Genomic DNA, 20,194 nt, shown 5'->3' with positions numbered 1-20,194 from the left:
GTTTGCGTTTCCAATGCTTTTGTAGGTAAAATATTCTGATCTGATCTGTACATCACAAAAACATGCATTTCTCATTCAATGGATACTTTTTGGGTATCTGTGCTATAGAAGGCTCTGTCCCAGGTGAATAGATCACAGTCCTCCTCCAGGACCTTAAATTCTAGCAGGGGAGGAAATTAAAGCCAGATACATGAAAAGGTAATTTCAGATACTGATGAGTTCCATGAGACAAAGCATAAGCAAGGCTATGTGAAAGAAAATGACAGGGCAGTGGGAGGGTGGGCAAGGAGGGAGCAAGGGGTTTGTGTAGGGTGGGAGAGAACCCTCTCTTGGGCAAGGTGGCCAAGAAAGGCTGCCTTAAAAAGAATCTGAGCTGAATCTTGAATAACAAGAAGGATATGTCACTCAGAGAGAACACAAGGGCACTGCAGAGAGAACAGGCCTGGTATGTTCAAGGGACAAGTGGGAGGTCCACGTGAGAACTCAGCAGGAGAGGGACTGGGAGAGGCAGGCAGGGTCAAGATCACGCAATAGCCTTGCCAATGGGTGTCCATTTCATTGTAAATGAAGTGAGAAATAATGGGAGGCGATAAGCTCTCTGCAATAACAACATCAACTTCCAGCGTCAACGTGGCTGCTTTTCTGTATGAATTCTACAAGCTGCAAAATAATTCTGCGGTGAGAGATCATCATGAAGCTTTGGGGATGCCAGAATATCTGTGGCGATGCTACCAACTGCTGCTGCCGCCACACAATAATAATGAGCAGGGACTGTGTGACTAGTATCAGGTCGCATTTTATGGGCCCACACCAGTGAGGCAAGTCACTGCTCCCATTTACAGTTGATAATCTTGAGGATCAGAGAGCAATGACTTTCCCCTAAGTCACACAGCTATCAAGAGGTAGAGTCAGGATTTAAACCAGAATTTGGACAGCTCCGAAGCCCATCTTTTCACCACTAAATCAAGTGGCTATGAAATACATAAGGCCTTGAGATAGCATTCTGGGGAACTTCAGAAAGACTGCATCTGTAAGCTGTTAATCACTGGGGTGGGCATCATTCCCTGGTTAATTTTATCCTAACCCATCCCAGCCCCAGTAGACAGACACACACACACACAACCACACACACGCGCGCGCATGTAGAGAGGATACAGAGAGAGAAGAAAAACATAGCTGGAAGTTGTCTTCCGGTCAAGTTTATCATCTTTTCCTGTGGGAACAGCAACCTGCTTACAACCTGCTTGGTTCATAAAAGATAAAGAGAGTGCACACCTCGCAGTGAGCTATAGTTCATATTTTCCTTTCTGGCCCACAGTAAACAATTCACTGTGTTTTATTCCTACACACCCATCACCCAAGCCATAGGAGAAAAACATTGTTCCCAAATGTTTTCTTACTGCAGAGCCTTTGTGCATGGGTGATTGCTGTAATTTAACCTTCATAATAAAACAGAATCATCACTGGATGACAATTTATAGCATGGTTTCAGAACTGTTTACTTCTTCCATCGGTGCTCCATTGTGATTGCGATTTACTGGCGTTGTCTGCCCTTGGGGAGCGCCAGCACGGCCCTGCCAACAGCCATCAGGCCAGACAAGTGCTCAATTAAGGCACTCAAAAGCTCTGAATGCAAGAGCTGGACTACATCTTAATGACCAAGACGGACTCCGCGGCTTGATCTACTCCTGTGGACAGTGAAATAAACTATAAAACATTCTGAGTGATTCAGCTGTCCACCGTAGAATCGTGCATCTCCCTGCTAACTCATGTTGGAAATACTCACATGGAAGCCCAGTGTTATATAATTGCCAGCAGGAAGATGCTGTGTGAAATCAAGCCATTTGCCTGCCCGGCTCCGGGCAAGGAGGAAGAGCACTGGGATGATACTGCAATACTCCCTAGGCCTAGGAGATACATCAGCAAAAATATTGCTAAGAGAGATGTCTGCGATTTTACTGCCTATGTTTTCTTCTAGGATTTTATGGTTTTGTGACTTATATTTAAGTCTTTTTATCAATTTTGAGTTTATTCTTATATATGGTGTAAGTTGGTGGTCTAGTTTCAGTTTTTTGCACATACCTGTCCAATTTTCCCAATACCATTTACTGAAGGGACTGTCTTTAGTCCATTGTATGCTCTTGTCTCCTTTGTCAAATATTAACTGAGCATAAAGATGTGGGTTGGTTTATGGGCTCTATTGATCTATATGCCTGTTCTTATGCCAGTATCAGGCTGTTTTGATGATAATGGCCTTGTAGTATAGTTTGATATCTGGTATTGTGATACCTTCAACTTTGTTCTTTTTTCCTCAAAATTGCTAAGGTTTATCAAGGTCTTTTGGGTTTCCTTAAAAAAATTTTAATATTTGGTCTCGATTTGTGAAATATGCCATTGGTATTTTAATAGAAATTGCATTGAATTTATAGATTGTTTTGGGTGGTATGGACATTTTAATTATGTTAATCTTTCTAATATATGCTTCCACTTATTACATTTACACAATGGAATACATGCGGCCAAAAAAAAGGGGAGGGGGAGCTCTTATCTTTTGGGACAGCATAGATGCACCTGGATATTATTATGCTAAGTGAAATAAGCCAGTCAGAGAAAGACAAGTATCACATGATCTCACTGATATGTGCAATCTAATGAACAAAATAAATTGACAAACAAAATAGAACCAGAGGCATGGATACATGAAACAGACTGACAGCTGTCAGAGGGGAGGATGTTGGGGGGTAGGGAGGACTGAAAGAAGGTGAAGAGATTAGCCAAAGAACATATATGCATAGCCCATAGACACAGACAACAGTGTGGTGATGGCCAGAGGGAAGGGGGGCGGGGGCTGTTTGGAGGTGGGAAATGGGGGCATTTCTAATAGTGTCAACCATAAAAGAAAAGTTTAAATAAAAGAGCCCTAGGGAAAAACACATTATGCGGAGTGAAGGAAATCAGTCACAAAAGACCACACATACACTGCTTGACTCCATTTACATGAGATGTCCAGAATAGGTAAATCTTTGGCAACACAAAGTGGAATAGGGTTTGCCTAATCTTGGAGGAAGGAAATTTTGGAGGGAATGTGAAGTGGCTGCTAATGAGTCCCGGGTTCTCTCCTTGGGTCGGTGAAAATCTTCTACAGTTGGCTGGGGGTGATCAGTGTACAATTCTGTGGATATACTAAAAAACACTTAATTATACACTTGAAATGAGTGAATTGTATCATATGTGATTTATAACTCATTAAAACTGTTAAATAATTGTAAAGGTAACTGGGTTAGGCTGTTGATTAGATAACTATTTTTTAAATGCGAACAACTCAGTTATTAAGACAAGTTATACACATGACAAACATCAGAGAGGAGATGTGAGAATCTAATTTAAAATCATCGACTATGCAAATGTGAAATTTCAAAATATGTAAATGCACCACACTGTGATAAAAAGGAAGGATATACGAGGCTAATTTCTTCCTGTTAATTCTGCTAAAATAACTCCTTTATTGTCCTGTTCCTGCCATGGTGAGTGTTTGATGTTGTTGTTGATGAAAGCTCTTTTTTCTTGAGCAAAGTTTGATGAATTATTTTTTCTGTAAGGGGCCTGCACAGAGAGATAAGTGCCACATATTCAAATGTAACCACTTTGAGCATTTTTCATCCCCTTCTCCTGGTGAGAGATATTGTCTCAGTCATCATTCTAGCAGGAAAGTGTGTTCTGGGGGAGGGGGTTGTGAGCGAGGGTACCACTTTGATTTTTGCTTCCTGATTCTGTGAATGAGACCAGATTGGTAATTATTTACACAGATCAGGTCTTCTCAGAAATTCGGGGGGGAGGAATACAACAAAACAAATAGGACTTCTTATTGGTAAGAGCCTAAAACAAGGGCTACAATGCTAAAATGTTAAAGGAGAAAAAAATCTCAGACACAACCTCATGTGGTGGTTCTCAAAATGAGAGAGAGAGAGAGAGATGCTGCCCTATCCTTTCTTATCCTGTGTCCTGTGAATGACCTTTCTTCTCCTCCTTCCCCCAGCCAAGAACTTCACAAGGTTGTAACACTTAAAGGAGATAATATATGTAATGCACTGCATAGTGTCTTGGCAAATGAGAAGCACTGGCTAATGTGCCGAGGATGACAACAATGACAAAGACTCCAGCTTACTGTCCTAGTGAACTGTAAAAGCTCTGAGGATCCCCCTATGAGCTTTCAAACTTCAAACACTCAGACCCTCTCTCTGTCCCTGAAGAGGCTCTGGCCCTGGTCTGACTAATCCAGGGGTTGTAAACTCAGTGCTTTTTGGGGTAAAATAAATGACTGGGGAACAGCATGGAAATCAGCAAACTGGGCAGTTCATGCTGATAATTGTCCTGTGGGAATGGGGACCCAGGATGGCTACCCCTCTCAATTTTTCAAGCTTTAAATCTGGGTATTTTTATATGTGATTTTATTTTATATGTGATTTCAATTTTGTCAAACCCACGTGGGTCCAGTGAAGCCTCTCTGTGGCCAGGACTGGCCTGGGGTCATGGGCTTCTAGCTGTGACGCAGATGCTTGCTTCTGACTCCCCATGTCCCTGAAACAAGCCCTGCAAGTGTGAAGGGCCAGGGCCTCAGAGGCCACCTGATTTCCTGCTGAGAACCACACTGTTCCCAGACCTTGGCCGTGGGGCCTGCAACAGCAGGCTCCCAGCACAGCCAGGGAGGGGTGCACCGAGCAGGTGGGGGGAGTCCTCATGGAGACAGCCTGCGCGACTCAACAAACCCCCAACAGAGGCCACTGCATAGCTGGCCCGAGCTGCAAGCTTGGCTGTCTTCTGACTCCCCATGTCCCTGAAACAAGCCCTGCAAGTGTGAAGGGCCAGGGCCTCAGAGGCCACCTGATTTCCTGCTGAGAACCACACTGTTCCCAGACCTTGGCCGTGGGGCCTGCAACAGCAGGTTCCCAGCACAGCCAGGGAGGGGTGCACCGAGCAGGTGGGGGGAGTCCTCATGGAGACAGCCTGCGCGACTCAACAAACCCCCAACAGGCCACTGCATAGCTGGCCCAAGAGCTGCAAGCTTGGCTGTGCGGGGGGCTGCGTCTATGCCCTTTGCTGCTGGCACCGTCTGCTCACCTCTCGGTGAAAGTGCCCAGACCAGTACCTCTGCCCAACCTGAGGTTCTTCCAGAGTCCCCTGTTTGAGAAAAGGAGACTCCCCCTTGCCACGGGGGTTGGGTATTTATAAGCAACTCCCCATCATGACCGAGATAAGGGTCTGCTCTCTGATGGCCACCACAGGCTCCTTGGGCCCCTGGACAAGGTCCTCTCTGCAAAGCCCACCCGACAGTGATGGGCAGCTCGGGGATCACGGGCTGCACAGTGAGGCAGGCTTTCTAAGTCTCTTCCCGATGGCTTTCCTCCCCAGCTCACATGCAAAAATTCAATTAAAAATCACACAAGAAACAAAAAGTCCACCTTTGCCCCGATGGTACAAAGCCTTGTGTGGTGTCTGCTCAAGCAGCCGGCACAACCTGGGATGTGCAATCAACAAGATCCCGGCTGATTGTTAACAAAGACTCTGATTACTGAAAGGGCCACCATCCCTCCCCTGAATGCACTGCAAACGAAATGCCAATGAATCCCTGGCTACCTTCTCCTCTTCCCCTCATGGCCTAATTGAGAAAACGTAAATAACCTCCCTGCCTGCGCAGGGCCAGCTGTTCCTAACCTCCACGTAGAAAACTGAGCAAAGACCAAAAAGAGACGACTCACACCACCAGCACATCCTTGGTTAAACATACTAACTATGCATTCAAAATATTCCTGAAAACCTTTCATTTGTTGCCAGTAATTTATACAATTATAGCCAGGGGCCTATTATTATTGTTATTGTTATTATTATGGCTTCATTCTGTCATTTGGACCTATGGAGGGTGACACTTCGGTGACACACCATAATTTCCTCCCACTCATAAACCTTGTAAGATTTCCTTTACCTTGCTGAGTATAACTCCTGTGGCATTGTTTTCTACCCGGCCTGGGGGGCTGAAATGACCATGTGATACTCCGAAAAGCCAGCACCTTGTTGCAATATAGCTGCTGAGCTTCCCTGTCCCCACCCCCATCCCCATCCCCGACGCGTGCACTCTGGTTTAGACAGTGTTGCGTGTCTTCCCCCTACAGAAGACACCTTGGTCTTCCAGTCCCAGCAGGTGAGGCCGCACCTCCCCATGGGCTCCCTGATGGGGCATCGTTGTTACTTGGGCCAAAGGCAGGGACCCGCACTATAATTTCATACATGGTTTGTGGCCACACGCCTCTCTTCTCCAGGCTGCTTGGTCCACGCGGTCTTAACCGAAGTGACAGGAAATCTTTCAAAATGGATTTTTTAAATGGAAAGGAAAAACAGGCAATGAAAATGGGAAATATGATTTTAAATGACATTTTACTTTGGATGCAAAAGTAATTCTTTCATTTTCTTTATCATGGTGCAGCATAAACCAAATCCAAATTCTATGTGTGAGGCAGAGGACAAATGGATGGTTTCATGGGGAACAGTGGGCAGGGCAGGCACAGACACACGGGAAGTGCTTGGGACCTTACCCGGCCCTGTGTCCTGGTGACCAGATGGTCGTCCCAAGCAGGGGACGCTCATCCCCTGACATCACCATTACCAGTGTGACAGGTTCATTCATGGACACTCACCGAGCATACTCCCTGAGCCCTGGGGACATGAGGGGAAACATGACCATCATGCTCCCTGCCCTCATGACACTGGGGTTCTAGGCAGAGCCTGGCAAGCTGCCAGTCAGCATTGAGATCAACAGAAGAAGCACAACGTCTAAGACGTGCATACAGGGAGTCTGCAGGATGCTGTGATGGACAATCTGGTGGGGTGGGGAGGCTCTAGGTGAGTGTCCCAGCCCAGCCACGCCCCAGCTGGGACAGCGCCACACCAGCAGCGTCTACTACTCTCAGCATCGCTCCGAAACTCTCCTGCGTGACATCACTCTCAGATTTACGGCAAGCCTCTCGAACCTGCTCATAGCATCGGTTTGTGCCATCTCTTGGGGGTAGTAGGCTGCCTGTTTACCACCTGCCGCATGAGAAGAAACATCTGCCCAGCGCAGAGGCACACACCCTAGCTCTAGAGTCCAGCTGTGCATTGTGACCAAAAGCTCACTCAGTCAGGCACAGAGAACACCAGGGAGCTCGAGGCTACTTTGCTAAGTCACGGCCTCACAACACTGACTTCTTCTCCCTCACCTGCCCAGGAATCAAGTCTTCCTTTATCAGTTCCAAACAAACAGGAAGAAAGGAGGGAAGGGAAGGGGTGGGAGGGAGGGAGGAAGGAAGGGAGAAGGATTGATTTCAATCTATGGAAATCATTAACCTTTTATTTCCACTCTGAGCAGCTGGCTGGTGTCTGCCCTTTTCAGCTCCTCCATTCACCCAGTTCCAGGAGCAGGCCCACGTGGGGAGGACTGAGCTGAAGCCCACAGCCAGAGTCCAAGCAGGCGGCAGCACACAGAAGCCTCATTTAAATGGACAGACAGTGAGGGGTCTAGAAAGCCCAGCCCCACAGCAATGAAACTTGAATCCTTTTCTTTCCCCTTCATCGTCTCTGTCATCTGTGATCACTCTGACATCCAGGTACCCTGACTCCAAGATGAAGTTCTGTGAGTCAGTCAACAAATGTTTCATGAGCATTTCACTGGAGGTTCAGACCCTGTGATAGGTACTGGGGCTAGAGTGGGGACAAGCTGGGACAAGGAAGAGAAAGAGTACAGTGTAAATGGTGGGGAAGGGTATTAACAGGCAGTTTATTAAAAGAAGGAGGAGGAGGACGGCGGGGTAGGGGTTGTGGGGTGTCGGAGGGGAGGAGAGGAAGAAGACATGATCCATGAACCTATACAAAATGGTCAATCCTCCTACATGGTCCCATAGGAGAAGTGAACCAAAGTGACTCAGGCCCTCAGTCTGATGTCCCGACAATGAGCCACCATTCCAGTGAGAGGGGCTGCACCAGCTCATGTTTTCTTGGGACTGGTGACTTTCTCCAATGGTGGGGGGTCTAAGACACCCGAGTACCACAATCCTCAGGTGCTGAGCCACTGACAACTCCTCCAAACAACTGGCACCCCAAATCCAGGCAGCTTGGTGCTGGTCAGTGTGTCCACAGCCCCTCACACACCCACCAGGCTGTGCTATGACACGCTCCAGGAAGGGAGAGGGTAGGGTGTCCAACTGTGTCCGAGCTCATGCCAGGCTCACTCACCTCTCTGAGGGATGGCAGGCGGCCAGCACCAGGCCTTCTCTATGTCATGGCACCCATGCCCACGCTCTGTGACACTGTGTGATCTACTTCAAACCCTGGTGCAGGGCCGGAGAGCCATCGTGCCACACAGTGAGTAATTACCGAAACAACGTAAAGGGAGCTGCTACTTTTTGCCCGTAAGATGGACAAGGACTAAAAGACTAATGATAGTCAGATGCTAGAGCAGAAAGTGGAGAAATGGTAGCTTTGCAACCACACAGGTGGGAGCATGAGTGAGCGGATGCTGCCTGGGGGACAAGCCGGCAAGGTACCAAAAGCCTTGATCTTACTCCTAGAAACACATCCCAATGAATGCATCAAAGAAATGGACAGAAGTTTCTCTGCAGGACAGTATATCATATGATTGCTTATAATGGTGAAACATTGTTCATGACATCGATGCTCACCAAGAGACAACTGATGATTGGGACACCCCGAGAGAAGACGGTTATGCCGTGATGCAAAAGAATAGAAATATGTCTTCATTAGCATGGATGGATGTCCACAACATGTACAATTTCAAAAGAAAAGAAAAGCTGGTTACAAGAAACTATAATCCAACATTTTACAAGTTTATATAAACACCACACATGTATGCATATACACATGCCCAAATAGAAAACCATCTGGAAGAGTAGAAATTAAGATGGCTAAAAGCAAAAGGTACTGAAAGATGTTGTGCTGTTATCTCTTTCTCCTTTATCATTTTTTCACATTTCTTTTCTTTTATAATAACCATGTATTGTATAACCAGTAAAAACAAAACATAAAACTTAAGAAGAAAGAAAAAAACATGGTTGAGGTGAGTTACATAGAAAACCCCAAACTAAGTCTTGGGGTTTTGGCTCTGAACATGGAAAACTTAGAGTCAAATATTTGGGAATGGGACAAAAAAATCCATGAATTTGGGGCAGGTTTGGCACAGTGGTATTACCCCAAAGAAGAACTCTTTCTAGGGGTCAGCATCCCAGAACTGCAAGACCACTCCATACTGTTCACCAAGCCAGCCAACTTCCAGCACTCGAGGTGGTGGGAGAGGGGGGGTCTTGAGGAGCTGGGAGACAAATGGCACAGACAGCCCAGCCGTCCTCCCTGCCTCCCTTGGCAGAAGCTCGTGCCCCTCCGGAGGCAGAGAGCTGCTCACTGTCAGTGTGGGTGGGACAGCAGCCTCCCGGCCTCCCTGTGAGGCTCCGGAGTACGTCAGCGGAAACCCCAGCCCCATCCATTTGGGGCGAACTCCAGGAAGGCCATGCGGTTCCATGTGGTCTTACCCTCAACCATTAACCAAGAATGGCTCGCTGACCTCATTAGAACTGGTGTGGCCAGACCGCTGCTATTTTCTGTGTCTTCTGGTTTGAGGTTTCTGCTCTAAATTCTCTTACATATATGTATGGAATTTTGCAATCCAGTTTGCACAGAGAGAGGGAGAGAAGGAGACGGGGAGGGAGAAAGAAAAGCAAATGGGCCGCAACATAAAAAAGAAGAGTCTTTTCCTTCTTCACTTGTGACTTAAAACATTTGGTTTTCTCAGAAACAAATTTACTCCTCTCTCAAGGAGCAAGTTTTGAAAATTTGAGATGAGATGACACATGAACACAAGGCAGGAAATGTTCTTATGTATGTACAGCACTTCCACTAAGGCCACCCTACTAATGCTTGATAGATTTCACTCTTAAAACTTCTGCAGCTCATTTCAGACTTAATATCCAAAGAGTCCTCACAATCTAAGAGTCCCTTTATACAGGGAGGATCAGTTCTGTCTTAAGAACCTTTACTTAATGTATAAATTTATAAACAAAAGGGTTGATTTCATTTCCAACTTAATGGGGGTCCTTTTGAAAGTGTCTGCACCAACAATTTCACCTTGCCTGCAGAGACAGATGGTTTTTGTTTTGTTTCGTTGTTATTAATCCTCACCCGAGGATATTTTTCCATTGATTTTTAGAGAGAGTGGAAGGAAGAGGGAGAGATAGAGAGAGGAAAACATCGATGTGAGAGAGACACATTGATTGGTTGCCTCCCACACACAGCCTAATGTGGGCCAGGGGTAGAGTCTGCAACCCAGGTACGTGCCCTTGACAGTAATCAACCTGGGAAGTTTCTGTCCGCAGACTGGCGCTCTATCCACTGAGCCAAACTGGCTAGGGCGATATAGATGGTTTTTAAACCAGAAGTGTTCATATGGCCCTGTAGATATTAATCCCTTCCATAGCATATATTTTTGGTACAGAGCATGCTTTCCCTGGGCACACCCTGCTTGTCATGCCTCTGTGTATATATACATTTACATAAAAACAAAGATGTGTTTTATAGTCATACATATGTAGACACACACTCATCAAAAAACATCTAGAGAAAGTTGCCTTAATAGTACCCTCTAGCTTATTGGAAGACTGGTGTAAATCTCTTCTGCAGGGGGAAAAATATCCATCTTTTGGGGAAGGTAAATGTTTATTAAATGCAAATGCTGGTATTCGCTACCCAAGAAAAACGTTGTGCTGCATGTGGCATTTCTCGATAAAAAGCCTTCAAGTCCCAGGTCCCTTCAGATAAACCCCTATCGGTGAAGCGATGCGTGAATGCCCTGAAATTGAATTACTGTACAACAGCAATTACTTTCCACAGTACAGCTGTAATGGGAAACAGCTCTGCAGTGCACAGCAGGCGGCTACAGGAAGGGGGACTTCACATGCAATCTAGTCTCTCCAGCCTTTCCCCAGGAGCAAGCGCGTTTATTTTTAAGCAAAACACTCTTTTTTCGAGAGCTGGATTTATCGCTGTATCAATATAATTAAAAAGAATAAGTGAAACAGGATGAAGTTTATGTCCAGGTATGAGCTTCTGAGTGCCTCCAAAATTTACTCAATAGCTTATCCAAGGTTTGAAAACAACAGACTCCTCCTCACTTTGTGAGTTTAGCTACAACCTGCTTTTTATGTCTCCTCACTGTCCCCATTGCATTTGAACAACAAATAAAGTACTTAATGTTTGGCTGCTGTGTGGCCGGAATAGATACCATCCTATAATCCCCTCTCTCTGGAGGGAGGCCTGGACTCTGCCCTGCCTGTTTGTGAAAGTCACGTGGGTCAGTGCCTTCCCGGGAAACCAGGAACTCCTGAGACCAAGACCAAAGGAAGTTACAAGTCTGACCCAAATCAGTGTGACGAAGGGAGTGCCGCCCCAGAGCTGCTCCAACAATCAAAGGCAACAACCGCTCTGGAGAATCCACCCTTTGAACACCATTCTGGAGAACCCTAGTACACATTCATATATTCTCCAAAGTCCTTCTTGTTGTCATTTCCTGGCTCACTCTTGCAGGCTGTGCTGCTCATCTTGAGCCTGTGGGCCATTTTGAAACCACAAGACCATCACCTCCCCTGGCAGTGCTGGAATCTGTCCCCAAAGTGGGTCCCTATAATCAGAGATGTCTGCAGTGGCCTGGTCACTTCCTACAGTCTCCTCCAGCTACACACTTCACTGTGCCCGCCCGGAGGTCCCTGGGGCTCAGATGGCCCTTCCAGTGGGGTGATGGTTTATGCTCCTCCTAGTGGAGGCTGAGATATCAAAGACAAAGGAAAGGCTGGGTAGCCTGCCCACACAGCCAAGGCCATGGGATGCACATCCTTGGCCTTCTCCCTCTTCTCAAATCAGGGAGAGGAACTGGTCACCATCAGCAAGACAGAAGAACGGGGAGCTGTGTCAATTGTGCCTCTGTCAGTATTTCACAGGAGCTCTGACCTGTGACAAGCCGAGCATTTCCAGGTGTCACGTGGGAAGGCCCACGGGAGTCGTCAGGCGGCAGGGGACTGCCAACCACCACTTCCTCCCCGTCCAGCATGTGAAATATCTCCTTGAAATGTTAATGAACTGGAAGCAAATTGATTCCATTCCTTGTCCATTTATAGGACTTAAAACTTGATAAACCGCTCAGCAGCATTAAATGAGGACTTGGTTGCATGAACACGTCTGGACAAAGAAGTTGGGAGATAAGGTTTAAGGCACAAGTGTTATCCGAGAGAGCAAGGAGCAGTGTGGCTGCATCAAACTCGATTTGGCTCTAAGTCAAAACAACCCACTGCCAGCCTCCAAGTGGACTTGGAAAAATGATTTAAACCACCGATGGCATTAAAACGTGCTAGAAAATATTAGTTAAGAAGTGATGCCATCATGATGCTGCCATTATGTTAATGATAATTATTAAAGCTAAGGTTATTTGTAATTTGCTGGCCTGGAGAAAAAAAAAAGTTACATATAGTCCATTACCAACCAGATGACAGAGGTTATGTAATGGGCAGGCCACTTTAGGTTTCCCATTTGCTTCAGACATCTGACAGGGAGAAAATGGGACTTTCTGTGATAGGATAATTGCATAGTGGAGAGTAATTCAAATAGGGGACGAGTATGATAAAATCACTCTGATTCAACTAATCACTGGGGAAAGCGATGGGGTAAAATGATGAAATCAAGCCAGAAGCAACAGAAAGGATCAACACTGCTTAACAGCCAAGAGACGGCAGGCCTGCGGAGGACGGGGTCTCCTTTTTTCCCCAGCACTAACTTAACTGCCTTCGCAGACTAAAGGTGTGAGTGCAGTTTTCTAAATTGCTATTTCCAGTCTCATAAATATTTTATGTACATCCATGGAAATGCTAATAACCAGTGCTGTTGGTGAGCCAGTTTTCTCACTTAGGTCCCTGCGTCCTCCCAGCCGCCCACCATTGATAAGCACTTGGCGCTGCATCAGTTATTGGCAGGAAGACACTCGGGAGGCGCTAGAACCTCCGACCCTGCTCAGGTTGCTGAGGGTGCGGATGGGCGCTTGGAAATGGGAGACCGTGAGGCTCCGCAGTGATTGAGTGAATTCTAAAATGTTTCTTCTCCATTTGAGAAGAAGGCTGCGGCTCGGTGGGTGGCATGGGGAAGGAAGGACCCCGGGGCACCGAGGTGTCTTCTAGGGCAACGCTGCAGATAATGCTCCACTGCAAACCACAGGCACATCGGGACTGGAGGTGTCTGCCCTCCAGATGTTCACAAGTCCCACAGGCAAATATCAACCGTTCCTATTCAAGAAGTGGGGTGTCATTATAGTATGTAAAAGTCACACCCTCTGCTCCCCTGGCCTCAACATGAACCCATATCCAGGAGGTCTCTCAGTGGTCACTTCATCTCACTTCAAATGCCACGTGGTTCATGACTGGGGCCAATAGAGCCACACAGCTGACAATGAGACCAGGTCAATCTCAACGACGAAACCGTCTCCAAACCAAACTGCAACCTGACACACAAGCCCTCTCTCCTGTTAAGACTGGGAGGAGGAGCCACTCTCACTGGACCAGTCAGCCTAGACTTTGTGGCATCAAGTGTGCTCGCAAAAGGCCCTGCACATCTATTTTGAAATACATGACATACACATTTCAGAGCACTGGGTATATGCCTGGCTCTGTGCTAAGTGGCTCTAAAGTATAACTTATGATTAAACTTCATACCTCTTGTTGTTTCCCCATTTACAGATGAGTAAAGCTGTTTCTCCAAAGGCCGAAGCTTAGGAGGTGACAAAGACAGGCACTGAACCCAGGTCAGACTCATGCTCTTAGCTACTAATCTACAATCCCTCCTACCCTGAATCAAAATAGTACAGAAATGCCCAGATGGAGTAGCTCAGCAGTTGAGCATTGCCCTGTGAACCAGGAGGTCACATGGTTTGATTCCTGCTCAGGGCACATGCCCAGGTTGCGGGCTTGATCCCCAGGGGGGGATGTGGAGGAGGCAGCTGATCAATGATTCTCTCTCATCACTGATGTTTCTATCTCTCTCTCCCTCTCCCCTCTTCTCTGAAATCAATTTAAAAAATAGTACAGAAAAGTTTCAGGGTTAAGCAAATATATGGGGTCATCAGGTTTAAAGCAGAAATAACTTATGGAAATTTCTGTGGCCAATTAAGTGTGAGAAAAGCTAAAGTCAAAAGTGCTCCTTTATAACAAAGTGATTCTGGAGATGATTATTAAAACTGGAAGGTAAGCAAACTATACATGATTAGAAATAAAGAAGTCTGCATATTGCAATTCTTTCCCATAATCCTGTGCCAATATGGCAATATAGGATACTGCAACATTCCCATGTCCTAAAGCAAGAATGGAGGATGGCCTGTTTAGCTGACTATGAGGAATAAAGTCAGAAACCAAAATAATATATCTGTGCACTGTAGTTCCATTCATCCTGCTGATAATATGAAAGTTCAGGGAGCTCCTACCAGTCAAGACAAGCTTTATATTTATAGTAATAGTCCACTAGTGACAAAGGAACTTCTGACTTCATCTAGATTCATTCACTCCTTTGAGATTTCCAGGTCCACACTTTGGCAAGCATTGCTTAAATTTTTTATACGTGCTTAGTTGAACCCAGGGACCTTTGAGTGATGTTTGGGAATTAGGAAATGCATCACACAGTCATAAGCCACCCTCTCTGGCTATACAATTAACATTGCCTCTGATGAAAGCATCCTATATAATAAAAGGCTAATATGCAAATCAACCGAACGGCAGAACCACAGGTCGCTATGCTGCGCACTGACCACCAGGGGGCACACGCTCAACACAGGAGCTGCCCCCTGGTGATCAGCACGCTCCCATAGTGGGTGTGCTGCTCAGCCAGAAGCCCTGAGCTGGGTTCATGGCTGACGAGCGCAGCGGTGGTGGCGGGAGCCTCTCCTGCCTTCGTGGCAATGCTAAGGATGTCCTACTGCTGAGGGCTCCCGGACTGGGAGAGGGCGCAGGCCAGCTAAGGGACCCCCCCCCCCGAGTGCACGAATTTCGTGCACCAGGCCTCTAGTAAAATTATAAAATGAAATATAGGACCTGAACCATATATGGAGAGGGCAATCCTGCCCCTAGTAACGCCTCTTCCTGGTTCACTAGACTTAGGAAAAGGAAGAGTTCACATGATAGCTGAGTCAACTTTGGTCTCTGAGAGTTGGGTTCACCAGAGCCAGTTCCCTGCAGCTGCCTTGTTGTCTACATACCAAACAGAGCTGAAGCCGAGGCACTTACCCGCACTGCTTCAGATTTCTTGTGAAACATCTCTTCCATGTTCTTTGCCAGCTTTTTCACCAGTTGGAGGCCATCGATTTCTTCTATGGCAACGTCTTTCTCATACTCTTTGTATTTCTGTAAGAAGGGAGGGAAACAATGAAGGCTCAAGATACTGCAAAACACCTCGCCCGTGCTGTCCCAGCACCTCTATCTACAAGGAGTCAGTAAAAGTAAAGTTACAATATGACTGTCTCTGTTGGATTTGGGGCGATGGGACTGTATTTCATAATTATTGAACCAATAGGGAGAAATGTAAAAATTGGCTCTGACTCTCCGGAAGCTTAACTAGCACCCAGGAAAAGAATAAACCGTGAAGCAAGTAAACTCTACCATCCATCCTCTTCAGTTCCTGGAATCAACACTCTATTTCCAATCTGCCCACAGTCAGCGGTTCCTCAGGAGGACTGCCTGCAGCCAACACCACTGGAAGCTGACTATTCCAGATGTGTCATCAAGTAAAAAAAAAAGAAATTCAACTTTTTTGGTTTTATTTTTCCTTGAATATCACTAAATTTTTCATGGCTGAAGACTGGGGACTTAGGGCAAAATAGTCTCAAGGCTAGGACTCTAATGTGTAATTATAGCAGGAGCCAGCAAACTAGAACCCTTGGGCCAAATCCAGGCCATCACCTATTTTTATAAATAAAGTTTTGTTGGGACAAAGCCATGCCCATTTGTTTACATATCCTATCAAGGTAAGTAAGTAGTCACACAGAGACCAGAGGACTCACAAAATCTAAAATCGTTACTCTGATCCTTTATAGAGAAAGCATGTCATCTCCTGAACTGGAGTAGAAGTTAAAGAACGGCAGAGCATCTTAAAAACACTTTATAACAATGGAGCCCTTGCTATGGATTTCAGCAATTCAAGTCAATTACTGGGGACGTCATATGTACCCTCCCCGAGCTCACGGAAGGAGCATGTGCAATCAAGTACAAGACCACAAAAACAACGCTTTATGTAAGATTTCTTAATCTGTTCCTCTGTTCCATAAGAGACTGATTTGACCTACAGTTCACCAAATTCTCACAAACAATATTTTGTTTAAAACCCATCACATGCCCTGGTAACTGGTCTGCTTAAGCCATTCTCAGAGTGGTCCAAGCACCCCTGTGGGGTCTCTGAGACCCTTTCAGGGACCCAGGCAGTGCCCCCTTTTTCCAAGAGCATATCCATGTGAAGCCAGATTTTCTTCATAGATTTCAACAAATCACAACAGACTGAAACCAGAAGCAGAGGAAAATCACCCCTCCTCTTACACCAAGCATGAGAGACATTTGCAAAAATGAAAAGAAAGGGCCAATCCTCTAACTAAATTTTCTGTTTTAGAAAATACATTTGTTTTTCATAAAATATGTTATTTACGTTAACATGTAAGAAGTTTTTACGTTTTGAATGAATAATTTTTAAATTTCTTAGTTTTAATTTCTCATTTGGCAAATATCAATAAACATAATCCATATAAGCAAAAGGTCCTAGTGATCTCTTCAATATTTTGTAAATGGAGTTCCAAATACTTTTAGTGTGAACAGGAATCACTTCCATTTATGCAGCTATAAAGGGCTGGAAACTGAAAATACTGGGGGCTTTACAATGACTCTTATTTGTGGGGAGAACTAAATCAGTTAATAACCCCTCACCCCAAGATCCTAAGGGCTCCGCATCTTACCTTGACTCTAGTAACCTTGACAGTCATTTTTGAAGTGAACAATATAATGACTTTTTAAAAATAAGATCATTTTTAAGATATAAATTTATAAATAGAGATAAAATGTAAATTCATCTTAAAAAATGTAAACTAGACGGAGGTTCAGTTTTTCCTCACCCCAAGGAAGGGGGAGTGTGTGTGTGAGTGTGTGTGTGTGTGTGTGTGTGTGTGTGTGTGTGTGTGTGTGTGTGTGTGTGTGTGTGTGTGTGTGTGTGTGTGTGTGTGTGTGTGTGTGTGTGTGTGTGTGTGTGCGCGCACTCACACGCGGGTGAGAAAACACTTCCCTTCCTAGAGCACATTCCCAAGTCCTTTGAGGCAAGAATACTTGTGTCTTTAAAAAAAAAGATTAGAGTTTAAAAACAGAGGGAGTGACTCTAAGGAAACGAATGTAGAGAGAATTCCTCTGATCCTTAACACTAAAATGAAATTCCTAGAGTCTGGGGGCTTCTGGCCACACAGAGGCCCCAGGGCCCACCGCTGGACTCTGGAACAGGCAGGAGGGGACCCTCAGGCATTGGGCCTCTCACCTGAACATCAGGCCCAAGGGCTTGGGGTTTCTCAGAATTAAGGTAATCCTAACAAAATAAAGTGCTATTTCAGACCACCTGAGTCTGGACCAAGACAGACACCTGCTACATTGTTTATAAGATGCTCTGAGCTGCTCTGCACAGTCCCATAATGGACCTTGAGTTGTAAGTGACATGTTTCTCCCTGCTCCCTGGAAACATCCATAAAAATCGTATGTGTTTGTATCGAGAGTCTCTCTTCTATCTCACCTAGAAAACCCATATTCCTTCTTCTAACTTTCCCCTCCGCCTCAATAAGGGGGTCCTGGTTCCCCAAGACAAGGAGGATGCGCCCTCCCTCTGAGCCCCAGAGCACCCCGTGCTCTTCTCTGTAGGCTTTGTAAGGTCTGTGGTCCAGGGGGTGAGGACAGGTCCCCGTGGTCACCCACCAGCCCACAGAAGACACTCACAGGACCTCTCTGGGTGAAGCTTGTTGAAGAACAATTGTGGTGTTACAAGTCAAGCAACAAGCTGGCGATGCAGCTGCACTGGCCTATGGTTCTGTAAGGGTGACCTCCCAACCCCTTGGGAGGTTGACTGGCTCAGCCTGGGATGTGGGACTCCAGCCAGCCCACGCCTGGCTCAAGCTAACAGCGTCCTCTGCTGTATGAAGAAAACTTCAATGGCAATTACTGGAAACTTTCCCTAAGTTCAAATGCAAGCCAATGTCTTTGGAGCCAAAAATCCTGGGGGTTCTCTGCTGCCCGCCAGATGTGCTCCAAAAGCCAGCAGCAGAGACCAACTCATAGCCAAGGCTGATTCACTACCAAAAACACAAAGTTCAAGAAGTGAGTGAAACAAAACAAAACTAATGTCCGTCTAGTATTTACAGAGGCAGTGAAATCAATCTCTGTCTTAAGTAATTCTGAAACTAACGTTGATCTAGAGATTTAAGATAAAGAAAAATAAAATGGATTTCACAATTGGCCTTTACTTGAATCTTTTGGCTTTTATATAGGAGGGCCATTATTCTGGCCATATCTGCTCCTTGCATGTGTTTCTCTCCCAATAGAGTTCTAAAAGGGAATCAATTCATTTCTCACCGTCCCCCAAGATCTTCCTGTGTCTTCTCTCCTTCTGAATCTGTTCTGTGAAAGGAGCCGCTGACTTTTTGGGGAGTTGTCAGTCTCCCAGGACTATTGGGTGCCTAGTGACCTAGCTAACCAATCTCAGCATGAAGCTCTTGCCAAGCCAAGGACTCCAGATGTGGGACAAGCATAGCCGTTCACTGGATCCATTCCTCTGCCAGCCTGTCTCCTCCTCTCCTCCCTTCAGGACACATGACAATGGGTCCTCTCAGCTGTGAGTCAAGCCCATGCTACTTTCTCATCACCCTGGGGAATTTAGTCCATAAGGAAAAAAACCTGCTTTTCAAGATGTGTTGATGCCTGTTGGAATCAGGACAGAACAACGTAATGCCTTACTCTTACCAGGAAACATCACACTTTGCTGGAATCAAAGGATTTTCAAGAACAGAGAGATTAACCCAGGACAGTCATTAATCAACTGCAAGCCCTTAGCAGTTTAGAATGCAACATCAAAACCTTTAAAAACATGCCTCAGTGTGAAACCAAGCGATTTGACTTCAAGCAACTGGAGGGAGTAAGCTCAACAGTACAACAGAATTCCACATGGCCATCCAAAAAGTGTATGGAAGAAGGCAGGAATTGTGCATGCAGTGTGATACGATATGGTACAGACAGTAATCGGTGCTTTTTATTTTCAATTACTAACCTGCACACACAGCAAGCAAAACACACACACACACACACACACACACACACACACACACACACACACACCCTGCTAGAAGGAGGCACCAAGTGTTCACAGCTGGCTATACAATTACAAATGGGTTTCTTCCTTTCTTGCTTACCTGCATGTTCTCATTTTTACAATGAACACACATTGGAAATTAGAAAATATAAAAGTTGTAGTTGTATGTAGAGTAGCATATGGGTGCCTCATAAACAGATTCCTGCAGGGGGACGTGGTCCCAATTAGAAACTGTGTAATTAAGCAGCACGTCTTCATTAGCAGAGCCTGAGGAAGTCGGTACAATGAGTCAGTCCTCCGTCTATCCCAGGCCCAGCACGGCGCCGGAAGCTCTTCACAGATTAATTCGTCTCATCCTCACAGCCACCCTGGGAGGTTGGCATTATCCCCATGTTGCAGATGGGGAACTGAGGCACAGAGAGGTTTAGTCATGTTGAAAGGCAAGTGGTTAGAGTGTGTTTTAAACCTAGAAAGGGCTAACTTCTAGTCGCTTGGTCATTTGAACTTAGAAGCAAAGGGTGAAGGATTGACAGCCTAAATACTTGCAAGCTGGTTTCTGAGGCTGCATTTCACCACCATAAAACCTCTGTTTCATTGATTTTTGTAGCCAATGGTGGCTTGGACTTGCCAAGAGAGTCAAGTGGCAAAAACTAGAGACATGGTCAGTTCACGAGGGCTGCAGCTGCTCCCAGGCTGCACCAAGTGAGCCAGAGCAATGTGGCCAGGGCCCACTGGGTGTCCCAAAAGTGGGCGA

General features: G+C 45.8%; 1 protein-coding gene across 1 annotated transcript in view; it reads right to left on the bottom strand.

Moving 5' to 3' along the window:
* LOC102261892 (voltage-dependent calcium channel subunit alpha-2/delta-3-like) overlaps nt 1–20,194 on the bottom strand; it is a gene marked incomplete at its 3' end in the record, with an annotated part of 535,527 nt that overhangs the window by 242,235 nt on the left and 273,098 nt on the right. Inside the window, exon 4 of the mRNA XM_005870310.2 lies at nt 15,348–15,464. Coding sequence (XP_005870372.2) covers nt 15,348–15,464 — 117 coding nt within the window. The remainder of the gene's footprint in view (nt 1–15,347; nt 15,465–20,194) is intronic.

The sequence above is a fragment of the Myotis brandtii genome, unplaced genomic scaffold, assembly GCF_000412655.1.
Source record: "Myotis brandtii unplaced genomic scaffold, ASM41265v1 scaffold316, whole genome shotgun sequence".
In the NCBI taxonomy this organism is placed as follows: Eukaryota; Metazoa; Chordata; class Mammalia; order Chiroptera; family Vespertilionidae; genus Myotis; species Myotis brandtii.
Note: the sequence above shows the minus strand (reverse complement) of the source record. Positions and strands in the feature narration are given on the sequence as shown.